Here is an 18,570-nt window from a genome sequence, read left to right on the forward strand (position 1 = left end):
GGTGATTATGATCTGTAAATGATCTGCATACTGGCCCTGGATCTAAGTCCTTCCTTGGATCATTTGAGACACAATTTAAAAGAACACAGCTTAATATTCGTGTTTCAAGAATTTCTTTTTTTCTTTGAAATTTCTCTTATTTTAGTAATCTTGATAGGTACTTGGAAACTATATTTATTTTCCATATTAGTGGGAAGCTTTTCCTTTTGACATGGATTGATTTGTTTTGCACAAGTTTCTTGCAGAATGGAACCAACAGTACTAATTTTACTACTGATAATTATTAGTATTGTTACTATTAATAGGCCTTCCTATCTGCAAGGAAACAGGAGGGCAGCACCCCAGATTGTGTGGAAGGAGAGAGGAAAGCGCTGGAGTGTATCAAAACTGGGAGCTTTTGGAGCTGGAAGACTTTCTTCCACGTCGGTAAAAGATTTTTGTAGAGCAGTTATTGGTGTTGGGGTCAGTACATTCATAAAATTACAACGGTGATACTAAAGCTGCAGCATATTTTCCTGGTCTGTGAAGAGAGTGGGAATATGACTCCCCCAAAATTTCGGGTAAAAATGACTTCAAGCTCCTGCTACCAAAGCCAGCACCATCTCACCTGTGGTCATGCCTCTCGCAGAGGGATTACTTCAGACGGGACCTTAAAAGAAGTTTTTTCCATCTTTGAAACAGATTTCAGAGGCTTGCAGGTTTATTCTCATCACAGTTGCTGATGCCTTCTCACAGTCAACTGCAATGAGAAGTGGAAAGCAGGATGAGGCTCTCTGTGTGCCCCTTCCTTGGGTTGAAAAATGTCCAATCATTAGGTAGGCGGGGGCATACATATTGTACATATTAAATGCTCCTTTGGGCGGCTTGTTTAGGTATCACTCATTCTGACACCAGGGTACGGGATAAAAAGGAAACCTATGGACTAGAGTTAGTAGGTGATCCCACTCTGACCTGGACTGTGACCGTGGCAGCAGGAGCAAAGCCTTCTCTCTGATGAGACTGAGTCACCTACGGACTGTTCTTTTCCCCAGCATGGATTGAATTTGCCAGCTGTGTGTGACTCAGGAATGGTGCTGTGCATGTACAGACTCTATGTTTGAAGGAGATGTTTTGACCTTTCTCATCTCTGACTGGTGTTGCAAAGATGGAGTGATGTAGAACAGAGTTTTTGTGACAGAGTAATAATAAGAAAGAATCTGACTGCCAGTTGCTCATTACTGGATCTCTTTTAAATGCCAGAACCTTCTATGTTTGCCTTCAAACAACACTGAGCACCTAAATCACCATAGTAAACAGATATAGAAAGAGACAGAAAGGTTAAAAGTGTACTCATAATCTCTTGCTTTTCCTCCTAAACATGTTTGATAGCAACATTGTTTCTTAAAAACAATATGACCTCATTTGTAAAGCAATATTCATGCTAAACTAGTCAGCTGTTAAATATACCTGGCACTGTGCATTATGATGAAGCTAAACCAGAATTTCAATTATTTTCTGGACACATTTAAAATTATAATACTTTACTGGGTTAGTGTTATAGTTCATCCAAATTACTCACAAAGTATCATATCAATCTCTTGCAACTGCTTATTGCTTACATATCTGAGAAGTTAGTCGAAGTAAGATGCTGTCTGGGGTAATGACCTTCATGCTGGCTTAGTGCTTTGATGGTTATGTGGCTATAAGTGCAGGGATGTCTAATGGTCAAAAGTCAACGTTTGTTGGCCATAATATTTGTCACAAAAGAAACAGACTATTCATTTGGACCAACATTTACAACAGTATGTTCCTGAAAGGAAAATAAAGAGGGGAAATAAAATACTTGATGATCTATGTATCCTTCGCTAGCGTTCCGTTTACGCTGAAATCCCAGCAAGTGAAAATCCACACTTCAAAATTGTTTGCAGTTTTTTATGCCTGGAATGCAAGATCAAAACAAAGCAAGAAGATGAGGGAGATATATTTCATTATACTCCCACTTTCTACTCATGTACCTTATCCAAAGAGATGTTAAGAGACAAAGATGTTGCAGCCGTGGTTTAACCAGATATGAGTAACCAGCACAGATTGATGACAAGTACTGGCAAGTATGGCTGCAAAGCTGATCTCACTGGAGCTGCTCTACAGCTGTGTATCCAAAGGGAAAATCAAAAGGCCCACTGCTCTTTAGATAAATGTTATACTAGTAGTGTACTTTTAAAACCATATTAATATTTTTTTTAAAAGGCTGTAATATGGGGTCCTAGTCAGTAAGTTATTGCAAGGAGCTTGCATTGTATGCAGCATCCTCGGCTTTCCATGAGTTTTGGGCTTTAATAAATATATTTAAGAAGTGCTGTTGGCTTCTGCCCATCAGTGGGTCATGCAGCAGGGTTCTCACGTAGCTCTAGATGTCCAGTTCCCCGTATAAGCACCACACACTTCGCAGCATGCCCCTGCAGAACTTGTACAGGAAGCAGCATTTTGCAGTTCAACAGGCAGGGAGGCTGGGGTTTTGGAAGTGACTGTTCATGGAGGTTATCCGTAAAAACATCTGAGCTTTGAACTGACCCTGCGTGACTTGCAAGAAGCACCTCAGCAGCCAGTGGCAGATGCTGGCATTATGACAGCTGAGCCTGTCTCTTAGCCCCCTGCTCTGGCAGATTTTCTATCAAGGCTAACTCATTTAATCTTTCATCCCATTACCGAAATCAGGCTGCTATTGTTTACATATTAATAAGAGATTATTAAGTAATTATGGCAGTGGAGCGTCATCATGCCATACCTCGCTTTATGGCAGATAAGCCTATCTACTCTTACCCCAAATGGGACAAACTTAACATGTTCACAGGCTTTCTTGAAGTGGGGCTTCTGCATGAGACTGGGTACTCCATTGTATTTAACCAAACTGGTCTGTTTTGAATTGGAGAGGCCAAGTAATAAGCAGCCTTTTAAAAGTAATAATCAAATAATTTGTCTCTCACATCGTGCTATTCAGTGCACCGAACAAGTATCATTTATTAACAGAAATAGTAATTTCCCACAGTAGCAGACCATACCTAAACACTTGAAAACAACCATGTGACGGGCTAGTACTTCAAGATTTTTACATGTTGAATGAAAAGGAATATGATTATATGGATCTATTTTTAGAATAAACACTGTGCTTTCATATACAGAATTCTTCACTCTGATCAAGTGCCTTTCAGGGAAAGTGTTGATCTTTCATTGGTTTATTATATCTAATATGTCCAGCTTCAAGTGTACCCCACATGCATTCAAAGGCAGGGCCCAACTCTTTTCAAGGGGAATGTGTTGTGAAGAAATGCTGTCCATGCGATAAGCCATGGATTCAATAGAAATGAGTCAAAGATTTTTTTTTTTTTTAGGATAAAAAGCAAGTGTCCATAAACATAATCCTCATCTTCTTTCTATTTATAATTGTATTTAATATAAATGTACTTCATTACTGGAGAGCAGTCTTCATGGCCATACAATAGCAAACAAATTCTTCAGAAGCGTCTTTAATTATTCATTTGGCTGTACTATATTTTATGCTACTTTTCATAAATGTTAATCTTTATTATTGCCCTACCAGGAAAAAAAAAAAAAAGGCAAGAAGGAAAGAAATACCTGTTATTAAATGACCTATCAGGCTGACATGGATAAATGTTGGTAGCTATTTAATTGTTTCCCATCTGCAGTTTTATACAGTTTCTATCAAACTGAAGGGTAATTTTTTTAGTAGCTGCTTATTTTAAATGTACAAAACCCTTGTGTGTAATTCCATTAGCTGCCCTACAGCATTGCAATCTACAGTTTCCCTGAGGCTGTTGTGAAATATTGATGAAATCCTTGCTTTTGTGGCTTCCTCTGATACACTAAACATTTGTCTGATGTTAGTTGAACTTGAATGGATCTGTTCAGAGTTATATCAGTAGTGACTTCAAAGGCTGTAAGGCTGTTACAGTTTTTTTTTACAAACTGAAGTTTCAAAGCCTTACCATGTGGTACTTTAAAAAACAAAGTTCATATCAAATGAACCAAAGTGCTAGCAATGCACTGGTAAGACTCATTACAATTTCAATTTATATAGATATATATTTTTTTTGTGATTCTGATTGGTAGCTCATGCCATTTAAAGAAATTTAGATTGGTATTTAGGGTAACCTAGAGTAATGAAAGAGAGAAAAACATAATTTGAAACTTGGATTTTAAATTAGGTAATCTATAAATTTACAAAGCCACTCTGCTGTTTTCCACAACAATAAATAGGATGAGAGAAAACAGAAGAAAGGCAAAGAGAGACAAAAGTTCCAGACTCATGTTTTCATCAGTAAAGTGATTTACACTGGTGCAATTAAAATGACTAACGAGGAAAACATACTTGCTGCTACTGTATTCCTGTAATTGTTCAGGGCCAAGCTGTGTTTTGGAAAGCACCCTTTGTGTCTGTACTAGCAATTAAATGCAACACGCATTGATGTTGTGGTGATGTGATAACTGCCTGACGCTTGTCTAAAACTTTGTGTTGGGGATAGGGCGAGGACTTTGGAGGGAAGAACGGGCAGGTGGGACGGAGGGGGCATAGGCTGCTGCTCGTGTGCAGCAAAGGGCTGTGGAGGTCGTGTTCTTTGCACTCAAGTGATGCAACGATCCATAACTTTCATTAGAAGTGTATTTGTTGAAAATGCGATCTGGAGAATGTCAAACACCTTCAGCTGGTTGAAATAATGAAATTGTAGGCTCCAGGGCTTTGTAGAAAATGACAAACAGAAATGTTTTTAACCAAAGGCAAATTATTCACTTACACCGTAAGCGCTCATGTAAGGAACTTGAACTGTTGGCTCTGAACATGGTTAAACCCATTTCTGCAACAGCTAGCACCTGGCAATTCAGCCATTCTAACTGACTAAATCCAGAGCAAGGCAAATATGACTGGAGTTGCATTTTTTTTCTGCATTGCAATAACTGCCAATGTAAACACTATCATCCTTAAGGAAAATTATTCAAGAGAAAGCTCCATAATAATTCTGTCCCTCTGTGGACTCAGCTCAGCAGAGCACATCAGCTCGCCACTCTTTTTTCAGTCTTCCTTTTTTTCTGGGTTTTTTTTTCCTTTTTTTTTTTTTGGTTTTGCATCAAGTTCCTGGGTTGCTCATGAGCCAGTTCCTTGCACCTATGCTTCCAGCCACTGATCATTTTCATCTGACTCATAACTGTGTAGGATGCAATGTATGAGAGACATAACCTGTTCTCCTTTGTGCTGCTAAAAGTCCCACTGAAACTACTAGGTATTTTGCCTTCTTAACCAGTAGGAAATCGGACATTTAATAGAAAACTTTATATACAACTCTAATTAGCATACAACAAAATGAAAGCCCAAAATTGCTTCATTTCAGCATCATATATGAGTAATGTTTATGGGTCTGTGGAATTGCCTTTGCATGTTAAAATTCAGTAATGGCAGAAGCCACTCTACGTTTCCTTGCTCCAGAGCCGCAATGGCTTGCAAGCTTGGCGCCACAGAGGTTGCCTCTATCTTCCAGCAGCAGATGGTAGTGGATGCTTCCTTTCCTACTCTTCAACAGACATCAATTCATGCCCTAGTATCAGCTGCTGTAATCATGTGAAAAAGAAAGGTCTAGAAAAACAACTAAGGAATACTGGAAAAAAATCTCTCCTTTGAGATGAGAAGTTGCTTTGGACACAAATTTGCATCACTAGGGTGGTGATTGAAACTTATCGAGTCACCGCAAAATGAATTTGGATGTGATGGCAAATAGCAACAAGAGGTGCAAACACCTTCCCATTATCCAAAATAATTAACTGGCCTCCCAGAAAAGAGGCAATTGAGCATATTCAGCCTTTTCTGAGGTTTTGAGAACATCTAAAACCTTTCTCAGCATGTGCATAGCTTTAGGAATAAACCTCACACTACCGGGATGTTTAGACCAGATGACAGAGATGCTCCTTTATCTCCTACACCCATGATTCCGAGCTCTCTGTTCCTGGCATGGTGACATCAACCTTTCCCTGTGTTTTCTTTCCATCTTCCACACCTTAACAGAAAGTTATTCCCCTGCAACAGAAATTGTTAACATAGTTTAAAAATCTCTGAAATTATACAATTCACCCTTGTATTACAGATTTCATGTTTTGAGAGTTCTTTCTATAAAACTCCATTGCATTTCCAGAGTGCTGCATTGGTTTTAGTCCTGTTAAATTCCAAAATGCCTTTGATGTGAGAGTTATGCAACAGAGTAGGGATTTTTTTTCCTCAGTTGCCAATTTATATCTTCAGTTGATTTTCAAACTGGGATGATTCTGTAGCTATGAACTTCTACAAAGAGCCAGGTTAAGATTTGCATTTGGGTAGCTAATGTAGTTAGACATTTTTGAGAAAAAGGAATGAGAAGTGGTCATTATCTATTATCTGCATGAAATATTTCAGAGAAAGAAACAGCTTCTGCCAAACACAAAAAGATGTTTGAGCTGAAGCCAGACAAGAAGGAAACAAGATCACCTTATAGTACGGTGAGATTGCTCTCCTAATGATGTTATTTCAAGTAAAACTGGAATATATATATGAAGAAGTGCAGATGGAGCATGGGTTTTACATGGATTAGCAGTGTTGTTCTGGACAATGATTCACTGTCCCTTTCCTTGGCAGAAAATAAATTTTCCAGTCTTGGAAAGAAACATATATATATATATATATATGTTTTAAGAAATGTTTCTCTATGTGGAAAAAGAGCAAATTTGGGTGAAAATAGCATCCACTGGTGGAAAAGTTAACAGTCAGAATGAACACTTTAAAAAAAAAGATGTATTCACACTCTACAACTCAAGGTCAGAAGTGATGTATAACGTGGTGCAAATTACCAGGTAGTCAGGGCTTTGAGGGCTTGAAAGTCAATATTGGATTCAGCATCCCTGGGAGCTTAGCTCAGTGCTGTCTGCATAGTGGGGTCAAGGTTTTAAGGTGGATGTGGATGGAGTTTTAGATCCATAGTTCAAAAAAGAGTTCTTGCAGGTGTGTTAACTGGCCCTGCTTTCTTTTAGTTACTCTGTAGAAATATGCTAGAAATATCTACAAAAATGTTATCTTTTGAAGAATAAAGAATCAGCTGTTTATTGCAACCTTTGTCCTAGAGAAGCAGATTTCTGGAGTTACCGTGAATGCAATCATGAAGGCACAGAGGGAAATTTTTAGAGAAGTTAAAACATTAGAATTGTATTTATGATTATTATCCGTATGATAATATTACCCTTACAGATTTCATGAATTTGACATATGTTATCTTGGGATCGATCAGCATTAAAACCAAACACTGTATTTCCATTTAGGAAGCCAGAAACTGCTTCCATTCAATGCTCTGAAACTCCTGGGTTTTGTCCAGTCTTCAGGATAGTGATATTTCACTCCCTCACTTCAGGATTGCACATTGCCCATCTTATGTCTCTGCCTGGGCCCGTTTAATTTTGGTGGGAAAAATTTTCATCTGGGAAAAGGAGGAAGCATTAATCTGGTTACTGAGTTTGGATTTCTTTAATTGTGGGATTTTTTTTTCCTGCAAGACAGCTATATATGAGCATCTCAGAGGTTTGGAATGTCAGAATAAGCCTGGGGGAGAACTGGTGGGAAGAGAACAGGTCACTCAACAATTTATTATATGGACATGAGTACGATGTGCAAAATTTATGTTACTTATTACAGATACTGCATTTAAAGCATGTGGGTGTACAGACTTAAGACACCCTTTACTTATAAAATAAATAATGTGAAGTCCACTTGAATTAATGTTATTTCTGTTAAATATCTACATCAGTTCATATCAAATTTCATGTTCAATGAAATCTTACTGAGATCCACTATTGGAAGGATACATGCATTGCTTGTACCGTAGGTTGTCTGCATGGAAGAGGTCTCCACTGTCCTTAAAATGCCCACAGTAATTTAAATCATTTAAATAAGCAGAAATGGGTTTGCAAGTAGGAAACTGCAATGTGCTTTCAAAGCCGGCCAGAACCTTTAACCGTTAAAATGGACCTGACTGATGGTTTTGTGAAATGTTGATGTTGCTTTCTAATAAGTTACTTTTACCACTTTCATAAGATTGTGTCAGTGTCTTATACAGACACAAAAAAAAGGGGATTTCTCAGCACAAGTTACTCTTGTGTAAAGGTTATAGTAAACATGTCAATGCCTAATTAAGCAGAAAATTTTATCTGTATTGTGGGGGATGTGAAGTTGACTGGTACTTCTGCTTCTCCTAGTAAATCCTTTTAGGACAAAGGAGATTGTGAAGAAGAAATTACTGTATGTATTTCCTTCCAAAGGAAAAAATTACCTACTGGTGAAAAATGGGTTAATAGTATTCAAAGAATTGGTGCTGAAACGGAAAATCAAATTTGCACCAACCCAAAACTGTGTGAATACTATTTGTTGTCTGTTTTGTCTGATTCCTTCATTGGATTCCTTCCTTATTTTTGTTTTGCTGGGTGTAATATGCTTGGCACTGTGATACATCCTGGCAAGGGGCCAGCGTCGCTACCTACGCTGTACAGTATCTCTAACACCGCGAGAACCATGTCAGTCCTGCTCATCGGTTTGTGCGGCTTGTTTAACAAGGTTACTACTCGTGACGTGTAGGAGCTTTTGCCTCCTCCATGTCCCTCCATTCTCCTTGCCCCCCTGAAAAACATACAAGCTCAGAAAGGGGTACATGGAAAGTATTAGCTGGGAATTAGGGAAGAAGTTTAGGGAGGAGAAAAAAGTATTTTGTTCTTAGTGCTGTCCTTGCTGCCTGCCTCAGTCTGATCATCTGTCAATGGGGCTACTAATATTTGCTGTACCACGGCCCACTGCTAAAAGGTTTATTTTTTAATATTTAACACTTAATACTTAGCTTCTTCGCTGAAAGCTGCTGAAGAGCATAGTGTTCCTACTGCTATGTGATTATTATTTTACCATGCTAAAATGCTGTCCAGTCATTTGCTCGTAGCCACTGTTGTTGTCTTTACCACTGGTTGTGAAGCTGCTTTGTATTGCTCCTGGAGGAAGCCAAGCGCAGCTCTAAGCTGGTGTGACCTGTGCAGGTCCTAAGACCTTGGGAAGGGCATAGGAGAGACAACTCGAGTGGGTTTAATCGTTTCCCTCTTCTTACACTGCAGCTTCATCCAGGAAACAGTTCCTCTAGTTCTAGTTCATCTTTTTTGGTTTGATGGCAGAGGTGTTGGAAGGGATGAGACACACTCCCCTGATCAGTTTTCCTTAAATGCAAATAGACTGAAAAAATGAAACCCACATCTGAAAAACTGTGGAAGGCTTTGTCCATATGTTAATCAAAATGCTTCTACCTTTTCTGCCTATCCTTTTTGATTTGCTAAAAGGGTATCATTTGTGCAGGAGTACCAAATTCCAAAGGGCAAAATGAGCCAGGTTCTCAAAGAGCCATAAAAGTGATTTTCTCAGAAGGTGGGAAGGAATTGGATTTTAAACAAATAACATTTTTAGGCTTATTTAACTTGTGCTTTCTGAGCTTTTAGGGTTACTTTAGAATTACAGATGCGAAAGGTTTGTTTTATTTTTGGTTATTTTTAAGGGCAGCTTTGATTTGAGGGGTTTGACTTTTTTTTTTACATGCTTACCTGAGACAAAAGCTCAATCTTAAGCAAACACAACAAAGTACTCCTGAGACTGCAGTGCAGTCACTAGGGTTAGAGATTGCGTTTGCACCGGACTGGAGGAGGTCATCAGCGTGTCTCCCATGGAGACCTGTGCTTCTGAAACCAACAGTTGGTTCTGATGGGTGGCTGTCAATAACAGCGAATTGGTTCAAAGCCTGCTTGTATTGTGCACAACAGCTTTGCAGCCGCTGTTACACAGGGGTTTTGTAAAAACATGCCTGAACCACTAGTTCTGCTCCATCCCGTCTTGGGGGGGTCTGGGCACAAATTGCTGGCTGTGTTGAGTCTCTGTGAGCTTATCCACTGACTGCAACAGAGCCAGTTCAACCTTAAAAATCCTCTGCTCTGATTCTTCAGTCTGTTTTTAAGCAGGTTATCTCCCATATCTTAGGCAGAATTACTGCTGATGTAAGGCCAGAAAAACACCCAAACCTAATTCCTTAATTAATTTTAAAATTTACAGTTCTTCCAGTATCATTAATCTTAATAACTAAGTAGTTAATTTGACAAAGAAAATCTTTCTGAACTTGTTCTACTTTTCCAGTTTTACAGTTGACTTTGGTCTACCTCTGTCACATCCTAATACTCTTCTGTAACTTACAAAGGTTCTTGCCCAGAAATTTATGTATTTGTTTTTTTACTGAAGCACAATTTGCTTTTATGGTACAGAGTACATTATTCTTATAACCAAAAGTTTCACTTATGCCTATTAGTGCTTTCAGATGTTGCATTTTGACAGATAAATTATTTGTGTACATTTTAAAGTGCATGTTTAGGTGATCAAATAGCAAAAGGTTACTGTACCTAGATGATGCTATGAACCAGGAAGATTATGGCAGTTGTTTTTCTTCTGTTCCTTGCCAATTCTACCCTTTCTCTCACTAAGGCTAAAATTAATTCAATAGAATTGAAGCTTTTAGTGTAAACTTGAAATTCTTACATATGAATTTTCCAACTGTCCCAATATAGGACAGTTAGAATTATACTCCCATGACAGGAAAATTATTAACTCAGAAACTCTGGCAGTTATAAAGAATTATGATCATACGCCAACAAAATGCAGCAAACTTCACTAGAAGAGACATCATTTGGCTTTTTTCACTTACAGGCAATGAAGTTGTAGATTAAAACTAAGTCTGGTAAAGAAAACACATAGTGAAACTAGAAAGCTCAAACTGTAGTATTCGCCTTTAACAAGTCATTTCATATATTGACATTACATTTCAGGTTATGTCCAAGAGGAAGATTTAAAGGAAGAGGAAGATATAAAGGAGGAGGAAGAAGATGATGATGACAACAACTCAACTGCTCAGCTCCAGGGCAGCAATGACACTGGCACGGATGAGGAACACGAAGTGGGTCCTGAGCAGAAAGGGAACTTTAGTTACCAGAATTCCCCTGTCAGTCATATATCGAACCAGGATGCAGAAAATGAATCACTACTAAGTGATGGTAGTGACCACGTGGCAGATATTAAAAGCATTTGCTCTAGAGAGCCACAGGACCCAAAAAACAGCTCCCGTCCCAAAGCCCAGAATGAAGCACACGATTGCATGGATAAAATGACAGCGGTCTATGCCAACATACTGTCAGACTCTTATTGGACAGGCTTAGGGCTGGGTTTCAAGTTGTCTAACTCTGAAAAGAGGAGTTGTGACAACAGAAATGGAGGGAACAAAGCTGATTTTGATTGGCACCAAGACGCACTGTCAAAAAGCTTACAGCAGAATTTACCTTCCAGACCTGTCTCGAAACCCAACCTGTTCAGCTCAGTCCAGCTCTATAGGCAGAGCAGCAAAATGTGTGGAACTGTGTTCACAGGCGCCAGCCGGTTCCGGTGCCGGCAGTGCAGCGCTGCCTATGACACATTGGTAGAACTGACGGTTCATATGAATGAGACAGGTCACTACCAAGATGACAACCACAAAAAAGACAAGCACAGACCTACCAGCTACTCAAAGCCCCGAAAAAGGGCTTTCCAGGACATGGACAAGGAAGATGCACAAAAAGTTCTGAAATGTATGTTCTGTGGTGACTCTTTTGATTCCCTTCAAGATCTGAGTGTTCATATGATAAAAACAAAACATTACCAAAAAGTGCCTTTGAAGGAGCCGGTGCCAACCATTTCTTCAAAAATGGTCACTCCAGCAAAGAAACGTGTGTTTGATGTTAACAGGCCTTGTTCCCCCGATTCCACGACGGGGTCTTTCTCAGATACCTTTTCTCCTCAGAAGAACGCAAACCTGCAGTTATCATCTAACAACCGCTATGGCTACCAGAATGGTGCCAGCTATACATGGCAGTTTGAGGCCTGCAAATCCCAGATTTTGAAGTGTATGGAATGTGGGAGTTCCCATGATACTTTGCAGCAGCTCACAACCCACATGATGGTCACTGGCCATTTCTTGAAAGTCACGAGTTCGGCTTCAAAGAAGGGAAAGCAACTGGTTCTGGATCCTTTAGCTGTGGAAAAAATGCAATCACTGTCTGAAGCACCAGCCAATGACAGCCCAGTTTCAAAATCAACCAGTAAATCATCTGCAGAATGCATACCTCCCACCTCTGAACTAAAAAAAGAAAGTAAAAAAGAGAAAGCGGATGATGCAAACAAAGATGAGAAAGCAGTAAAAACTGAAGACTATGAAGACACTCTTCAGAAACCACTGGATCCCACAATGAAATACCAGTACCTCAGAGAAGAAGATTTAGAAGATGGTTCAAAAGGTGGGGGGGACATTCTAAAGTCCTTGGAGAACACTGTCACAACAGCCATCAATAAAGCTCAAAATGGAGCGCCGAGCTGGAGTGCATATCCCAGCATCCATGCGGCTTATCAGCTCTCAGAAGGAGCTAAACCTTCTTTGCCCGTGGGTTCCCAAGTACTGCAAATCAGGCCAACGATCACCAATAAATTGAGGCCCATAGCTCCGAAGTGGAAGGTCATGCCTCTGGTCCCTATCTCAGCAAATGTGGCCCAGTGCACTCAAGTGAAGAAGGAAACTGATGACAAGGAGGAGGTACAAAAGGACTATGCTAAAGAGGGCAGCCAAGCTGAGCCTGCCTCACTCACTCAGAGTGAGAGAGAACCTCTCCTCAAATCTGAAGCCTCTGCAGAGCCAAAAAAGACAGAACCATGTCCCTTGAAAGAAGAAGACAAAATTAAAGAGGACAGCGGAAAAGAAAAACCAGTCCTGAAGGAACCAACAGCAGCTTCTCTTAGCAATGGTTGTGCTGCTGCCAACCATTCGTCCGAGCTGCCTTGCGTCAACCCTCTCAGTGCGCTGCAGTCGGTACTGAATAATCACTTGGGCAAAGCCACTGAGCCTTTACGGCCTCAATCCAACTCCAGCCCCAGCTCTAGCACAATATCGATGTTCCACAAACCTAACCTAAATATGATAGAGAAGCCAGTTTTATCTCCTGCTCCAACCCCACCAAAGCCTGCAAGTGTATCCAGGCACTATTTGTTTGACAACAATGATCAGCCTATTGACCTGACCAAATCCAAAGGCAAGAAAGCTGAGTCAGCTCAAGCACAATCTTGTACTTCTCCACCTCAAAAACATGCTCTGTCTGACATTGCTGACATGGTCAAAGTTCTTCCCAAAGCTACTACACCAAAACCTGCTGCATCTTCAAGGATCCCGTCTATGAAATTGGAAATAGACGTCCGACGCTTTGAGGATGTCTCAACAGAAGTCTCCACTCTGCATAAAAGGAAGGGCAGGCAGTCGAACTGGAACCCTCAGCATCTTCTCATTTTGCAAGCTCAGTTTGCTTCCAGCCTCTTCCAGACATCTGAAGGTAAATATTTATTATCAGATCTAGGCCCACAAGAGCGCATGCAGATTTCAAAATTTACTGGACTGTCAATGACCACCATCAGCCATTGGTTGGCAAACGTCAAGTATCAACTTAGGAAAACCGGAGGAACAAAGTTTTTGAAAAACATGGACAAAGGACATCCAGTCTTTTATTGCAGCGACTGCGCATCTCAGTTCCGCACCCCATCTACTTACATTAGCCACTTAGAATCTCATCTAGGTTTCCAAATGAAAGACATGAACAGGCTGGCTGTGGAGCAGCAAACCAAGGTAGAGCAAGAAATCTCCAGAGTTTCAGTTCAAAGATCTCCTGAAACAATAGCTGGAGAAGAGGACACAGACTCTAAGTTCAAATGTAAGTTGTGCTGTCGGACATTTGCGAGCAAACACGCAGTAAAACTTCATCTAAGCAAAACACACAGCAAGTCACCAGAACACCATTCACAATTTGTAGCAGAAGTGGATGAAGAATAACTCTTAAGGTATGCATGCTCTAGAGCGAGTTTTAATTTTGTCATTTTAAGGAGGCTTCGTAAGACATTCGTACACTCTTAAATGTAGGAAGACAGTATAAAATGCATAATGTACTCCTGCTTCATTAATCTAGTTGCGTGTACATATACATTTTATAATGTTTTCAAGAAGAGCGCTTGGTAATTTCATAACCACATTGCCCTGTGTAGAAATGTTGCTGTTATCAATATTTTTATGATAGCTACTTTCCCTGTTCTCACTCTCTTTTTTTCTTTCTAAGAGTTAATCATTTCACATCCTATGCACTTCAATGTGGAATGCAACAACTAAATGCTACTCTTTGCAATGACAATGGCAAAAGCAGAAAGAAGGCACTGAAAACCAAAATGTTATTATCTCCTTCAGTGCTAACACACCAGTAAATCTGATTTTGTTGGGGGAAAAGAAGATAATTGAAATTAACGAAACATTAATTAGTCCAAGTTTCTCATAAATTGAAACCCAGCCTCAAGAATCTACAAATAACTCTGAAAAGTTTATATGTAGAACTTCAGTTACTCTTGTTGATATTTGGATATTCAGTTTTGTAAAATATTCTAGTGTTTTACACCTAACACTCTTGTGAGAGGCCTTTTTTTCCCCATCATTTTAACCCATCTCTCTATCATTCCTTTTTTAATCCTTAAGATGTTTGATTATATTTTGTTTCATATGGGTGGGAGTGCTAGTCAATCCATAAGCATCGCTGACTTCAGTGCACATTTTTGTATAACCTGTGGTTGTTAATGCTTAATTGAGGAAGCAGCTAGATTTTTTACAAGCTTAATATTTCAAAGACTTGTTAGTAGGGTAATTCTACATTAGTGTTGCTATTTTTTCCTGAAAGATACACCAGCCGAAGTACTGCTACAATCAATGTTTATGATGTGTAATGTAATATTCAGATGACACACAAATTTTGCATTTTTAATTTTACTTGATTCACAAACTTGAATATTCTTGATTTAAATAAATGTGCAGAACATCAACTAAAAGCCCAAATAGAAGTTTTTTGTTCTAACAAGTTTATTTCCAGCAGAGCTGTTAGTCATTCCCAACAATTTCTCCAGCAGACTCAGGCTCTGCTTCTGTTCACTGAATAATCATGTGCGGATTCAGATTTTCTCCAACGTGTTCATTACTTGAATAACATTCAGAAAATGAATTCATCAGACAGTCAAAATTAAAGATGTGTTGTGAGTTGTCACTTACGCCACCTGCTATTGTGGCTATTCTCTGACTAATTGAGGGTGCAAGCACTTTGAGGATGAATACCCGTTTGTGTGAAGATTTCACATTTGTTTGCTGCAAATATTCATGAAGCTTTAAGAAACACTTTCTGTGTACAGAGCCGAACAAGGACTATGCATCACTTAAGCTCCATTAAAAAGGCTACTTTTGAATAATTTAAACCACTAATCAAAGGGTTACTTTGGGATGGGTAGTAGAAGCTATTACTATAGAGTATAATGTCAGTATTCAAGTGCAGTAAGATTTAAGTTTTGCATACATCTTGTACCGTGCTGTCTGCATTTGACTGGATTTATCCTTGCTGCATATTTTAGCCAGCAAAATTCTGACTAACTCAAACGGAGTTTGTTTTTTAAATAGGGCTAATACCCTTAAGTTTCTATTTTGGCATTTTTAACCCAACATTACAATTCAACAAATCAATGTTCCTTGTTTATCTGACCCTTCAAAATCAACATACCTGACAAAATATCTGAAAACTACAGGAGATTGGTTAGGAAGAACATACCATAGTTGGTTTCCTTCCCCACCAGTTAATGATTGTTAAGACTCTGACATTCATAGTTTTCACACAAGAGGTATTAGAGCAAACCAATAATTTGGATGCTATCAAACAAAAGCTATCTGCCAAATATATTAATAGAACAGTTATTTTGGCATATTCATGGCTTAATGTGTGACAAATGTTTCAGATTTGGTCTTAAAAGCACTGTGTTATTACTAAGAGGCAAACCAAACACCCACCTTTACAAACATGTTACTATTCCTGAGGATTTGGGGAACAAATGAAAAAAAAAAATCTCCAAGGGAAAAAGAAGGCGGTTTCTGCATTGCAATAACCTATACAGACATATTGCGGATATTATTCTGGTGATGTGTAACTACATAAATAAGGTACTGTCCTTCCTGCCTTTGGGTACCGAGAAATTGCTGTCCTCTTAATACTCATCCATTTCTAATTTATATCAAGATGCAGGTTGTATCTCACCTTTGAAAAAATATATTTAAATTGCGATGACAGAGTGATAGCACTGTTATCTGGAACTATAATTTTAGTTGGTATGCATGATAGCACAAATTGTATGAAATGATGGGGTATTTTGGGTAGCATTGTAAAGATTTTATTACAGTTTTGGAGCCCTAAGCCTACTGAAGTTCTGACTTCTGTTAGAAGTGGGGAGGCCAGAGTTTATTCATATGGCTTCTTCCCGAGATCTGCAAGGAGACTAAATCAAATAACAGGGATTTTCAGTGTTTACTTGTTCTTACCATGTTATTTTTAAGATTCAGTATACATTTGAATAATAACATAGAAGAAAGCACAGTATTTAGAAACAAATATAAAGCATAGTGAGATTCTTAAAACGTGCACATGCATTTGCTTTTACTTCTTCTAGGCAATATTGTAGTGAAATAGAAATAAAAATAAAGAAAATGCATGGAGATAAAAGGAAATAAACCAGTGGAAAGAGTACTTGAAATATAGAAATACACAAAATACTTCCTATATGTCAATGAAAGTTACTGTTAAAGGTTATATTTTAAAATGTTAGCTATCATTAAAAATATAAATGAATAATCTGGGTTAGTACTGTAGAAAAGTGTTATGTATATGGATTCATTTTTAAGACCTCTGTGAGGCTGTTTATGAGAAATTTACTATAAATTTTCTTAAATTTAAAGACGTATATATCTGTTTTGTATTCATCTTTGGTGTTTTCTTGAATTCTTCTAACTGATATGGGTTTAGCAATATAATGTAAAATTATGTGTAATATACAACAATCAGACATCTCTATTCTCTTTCATTTAACCCACTTCAAATTTGTTTTTATTGCTATTCTTCAAAGAAAACCCATGAACATTAGGGAACATGGCTTTAATTAGAAGTAATTTGTATGTTGACTTATACCTTTGAAGAACATTTGTTCATTTTTTCAACTAAATTAGAATTTTTATGTTGTCCTGAGAAAAAAGAGAAGGCAGAATTGTATTTTTCACTTTAGAGTCAGGTGAGATTGTCTATAAAACGGTCGGTAACTGAGGCTTTCTGTGGTCTTATCTGCAACTTTTTATAGAAATAAGTCTCTATAGAGTCAAATTTACCAACTTGACTGGGGAGATTTCTTTTTCAAAAGACCCTGATAAGTAAACAAGCACGTACCTGAGATGAACTAATTTGAAAGTAAGGCTTCTGCAAAACAAAAAAAAATGAGTCATAATGATAAACAGTTTTTCTCTCAGTTTCCTCCTTTGTCTTTTTTTAACCATCAAGTTTAAAGCTTCTACAGTGCTTTTTTTCTACTTTATAGGAGACAACTGACATTCTGTGGTAAATGGAAGAAAGAGCAGAGCAGAACTGAAAATCCTCTAATGCACTGACACTAACTTGCCCTCTATTGTTGAAAATGAGCAGGCAATCATGATTGTTCATCAAATGGCTCCTAATGCAGTTAAAGCATTCAGCTATAATTTCTCCTTGCATTTATAATTACTGTCATAGACTGCACACCTCAGTGAGCAGATTAAAGCTATAAACTATTTAGCCGTAGCTTTAAGATGAGGAACTTGATTTGTCTGGCAGCAGTTATTTGTTAGAGAGCTTGACACTTCACATAAAAATGACTCAACTTGATGAAGAACAATGCAGTTTAAGCAATGCAGTGATTTTAAATCAGTCATTATACCACGCCCTGTAAGAATTGCAAAGCAATTTGTTAAATGATATATAGGACACGTAGATAACTGTATGTGTTAAGTATACCAAAATAGAAGATTTTTTTCTTCTGTGGATTTTATTTTCTCATCCCTCTGAAACAGTAGGAGCTGCCGTGAACATCATGTTCCACTGTGAGCCAACACTGGTGTTACATGGGCAAGGACAATTGTGTGAATTAGTAGTCCAAAACTATATCTTAGAGAATTTAGCTTGCTCTTCATCTTTCATTTCTTCTTAGCAAGAAACATTAAAAACTGCGAGCCCCTTTCGGGAGAATCAGACATGCTGGGACATAGCCGCCTGCAGTGTGTCCACCATGACTCTGTAAGCAGAATTCACCAGCAAAACTGAGGGTTCTGCTCACCATCGTCAGCCAGAGAGAGAGAGGGCTCATTGAAATGAAAGCCTTGATTATTCAGTTTGAATGGGACTTTTCTGACAACATCTTGTTGGAAAATGATGACTTCTTAGTGGTAAAAAGGTTCTGCAGGGAAGTCCCATTTTAAATAGACTTTTGTTGGGATACACTGGGTGAGATTGCGAGCACCAGGAAGGAGGGAAGAGGGGACAGTGGAATAGGAAAAGAAATAG

At 38.6% G+C, this 18,570-nt stretch overlaps 1 protein-coding gene across 1 annotated transcript in view; it reads left to right on the plus strand.

The window, feature by feature from the left end:
• Nucleotides 1–13,970, plus strand: part of TSHZ2 (teashirt zinc finger homeobox 2) — a 140,385-nt gene extending 126,415 nt beyond the window's left edge. The window contains exon 2 of the mRNA XM_010152603.1: nt 10,900–13,970. Coding sequence (XP_010150905.1) covers nt 10,900–13,970 — 3,071 coding nt within the window. The remainder of the gene's footprint in view (nt 1–10,899) is intronic.
• Nucleotides 13,971–18,570: the final 4,600 nt, after the last annotated feature.

The sequence above is a fragment of the Eurypyga helias genome, unplaced genomic scaffold (genome assembly GCF_000690775.1).
Source record: "Eurypyga helias isolate BGI_N326 unplaced genomic scaffold, ASM69077v1 scaffold4835, whole genome shotgun sequence".
In the NCBI taxonomy this organism is placed as follows: Eukaryota; Metazoa; Chordata; class Aves; order Eurypygiformes; family Eurypygidae; genus Eurypyga; species Eurypyga helias.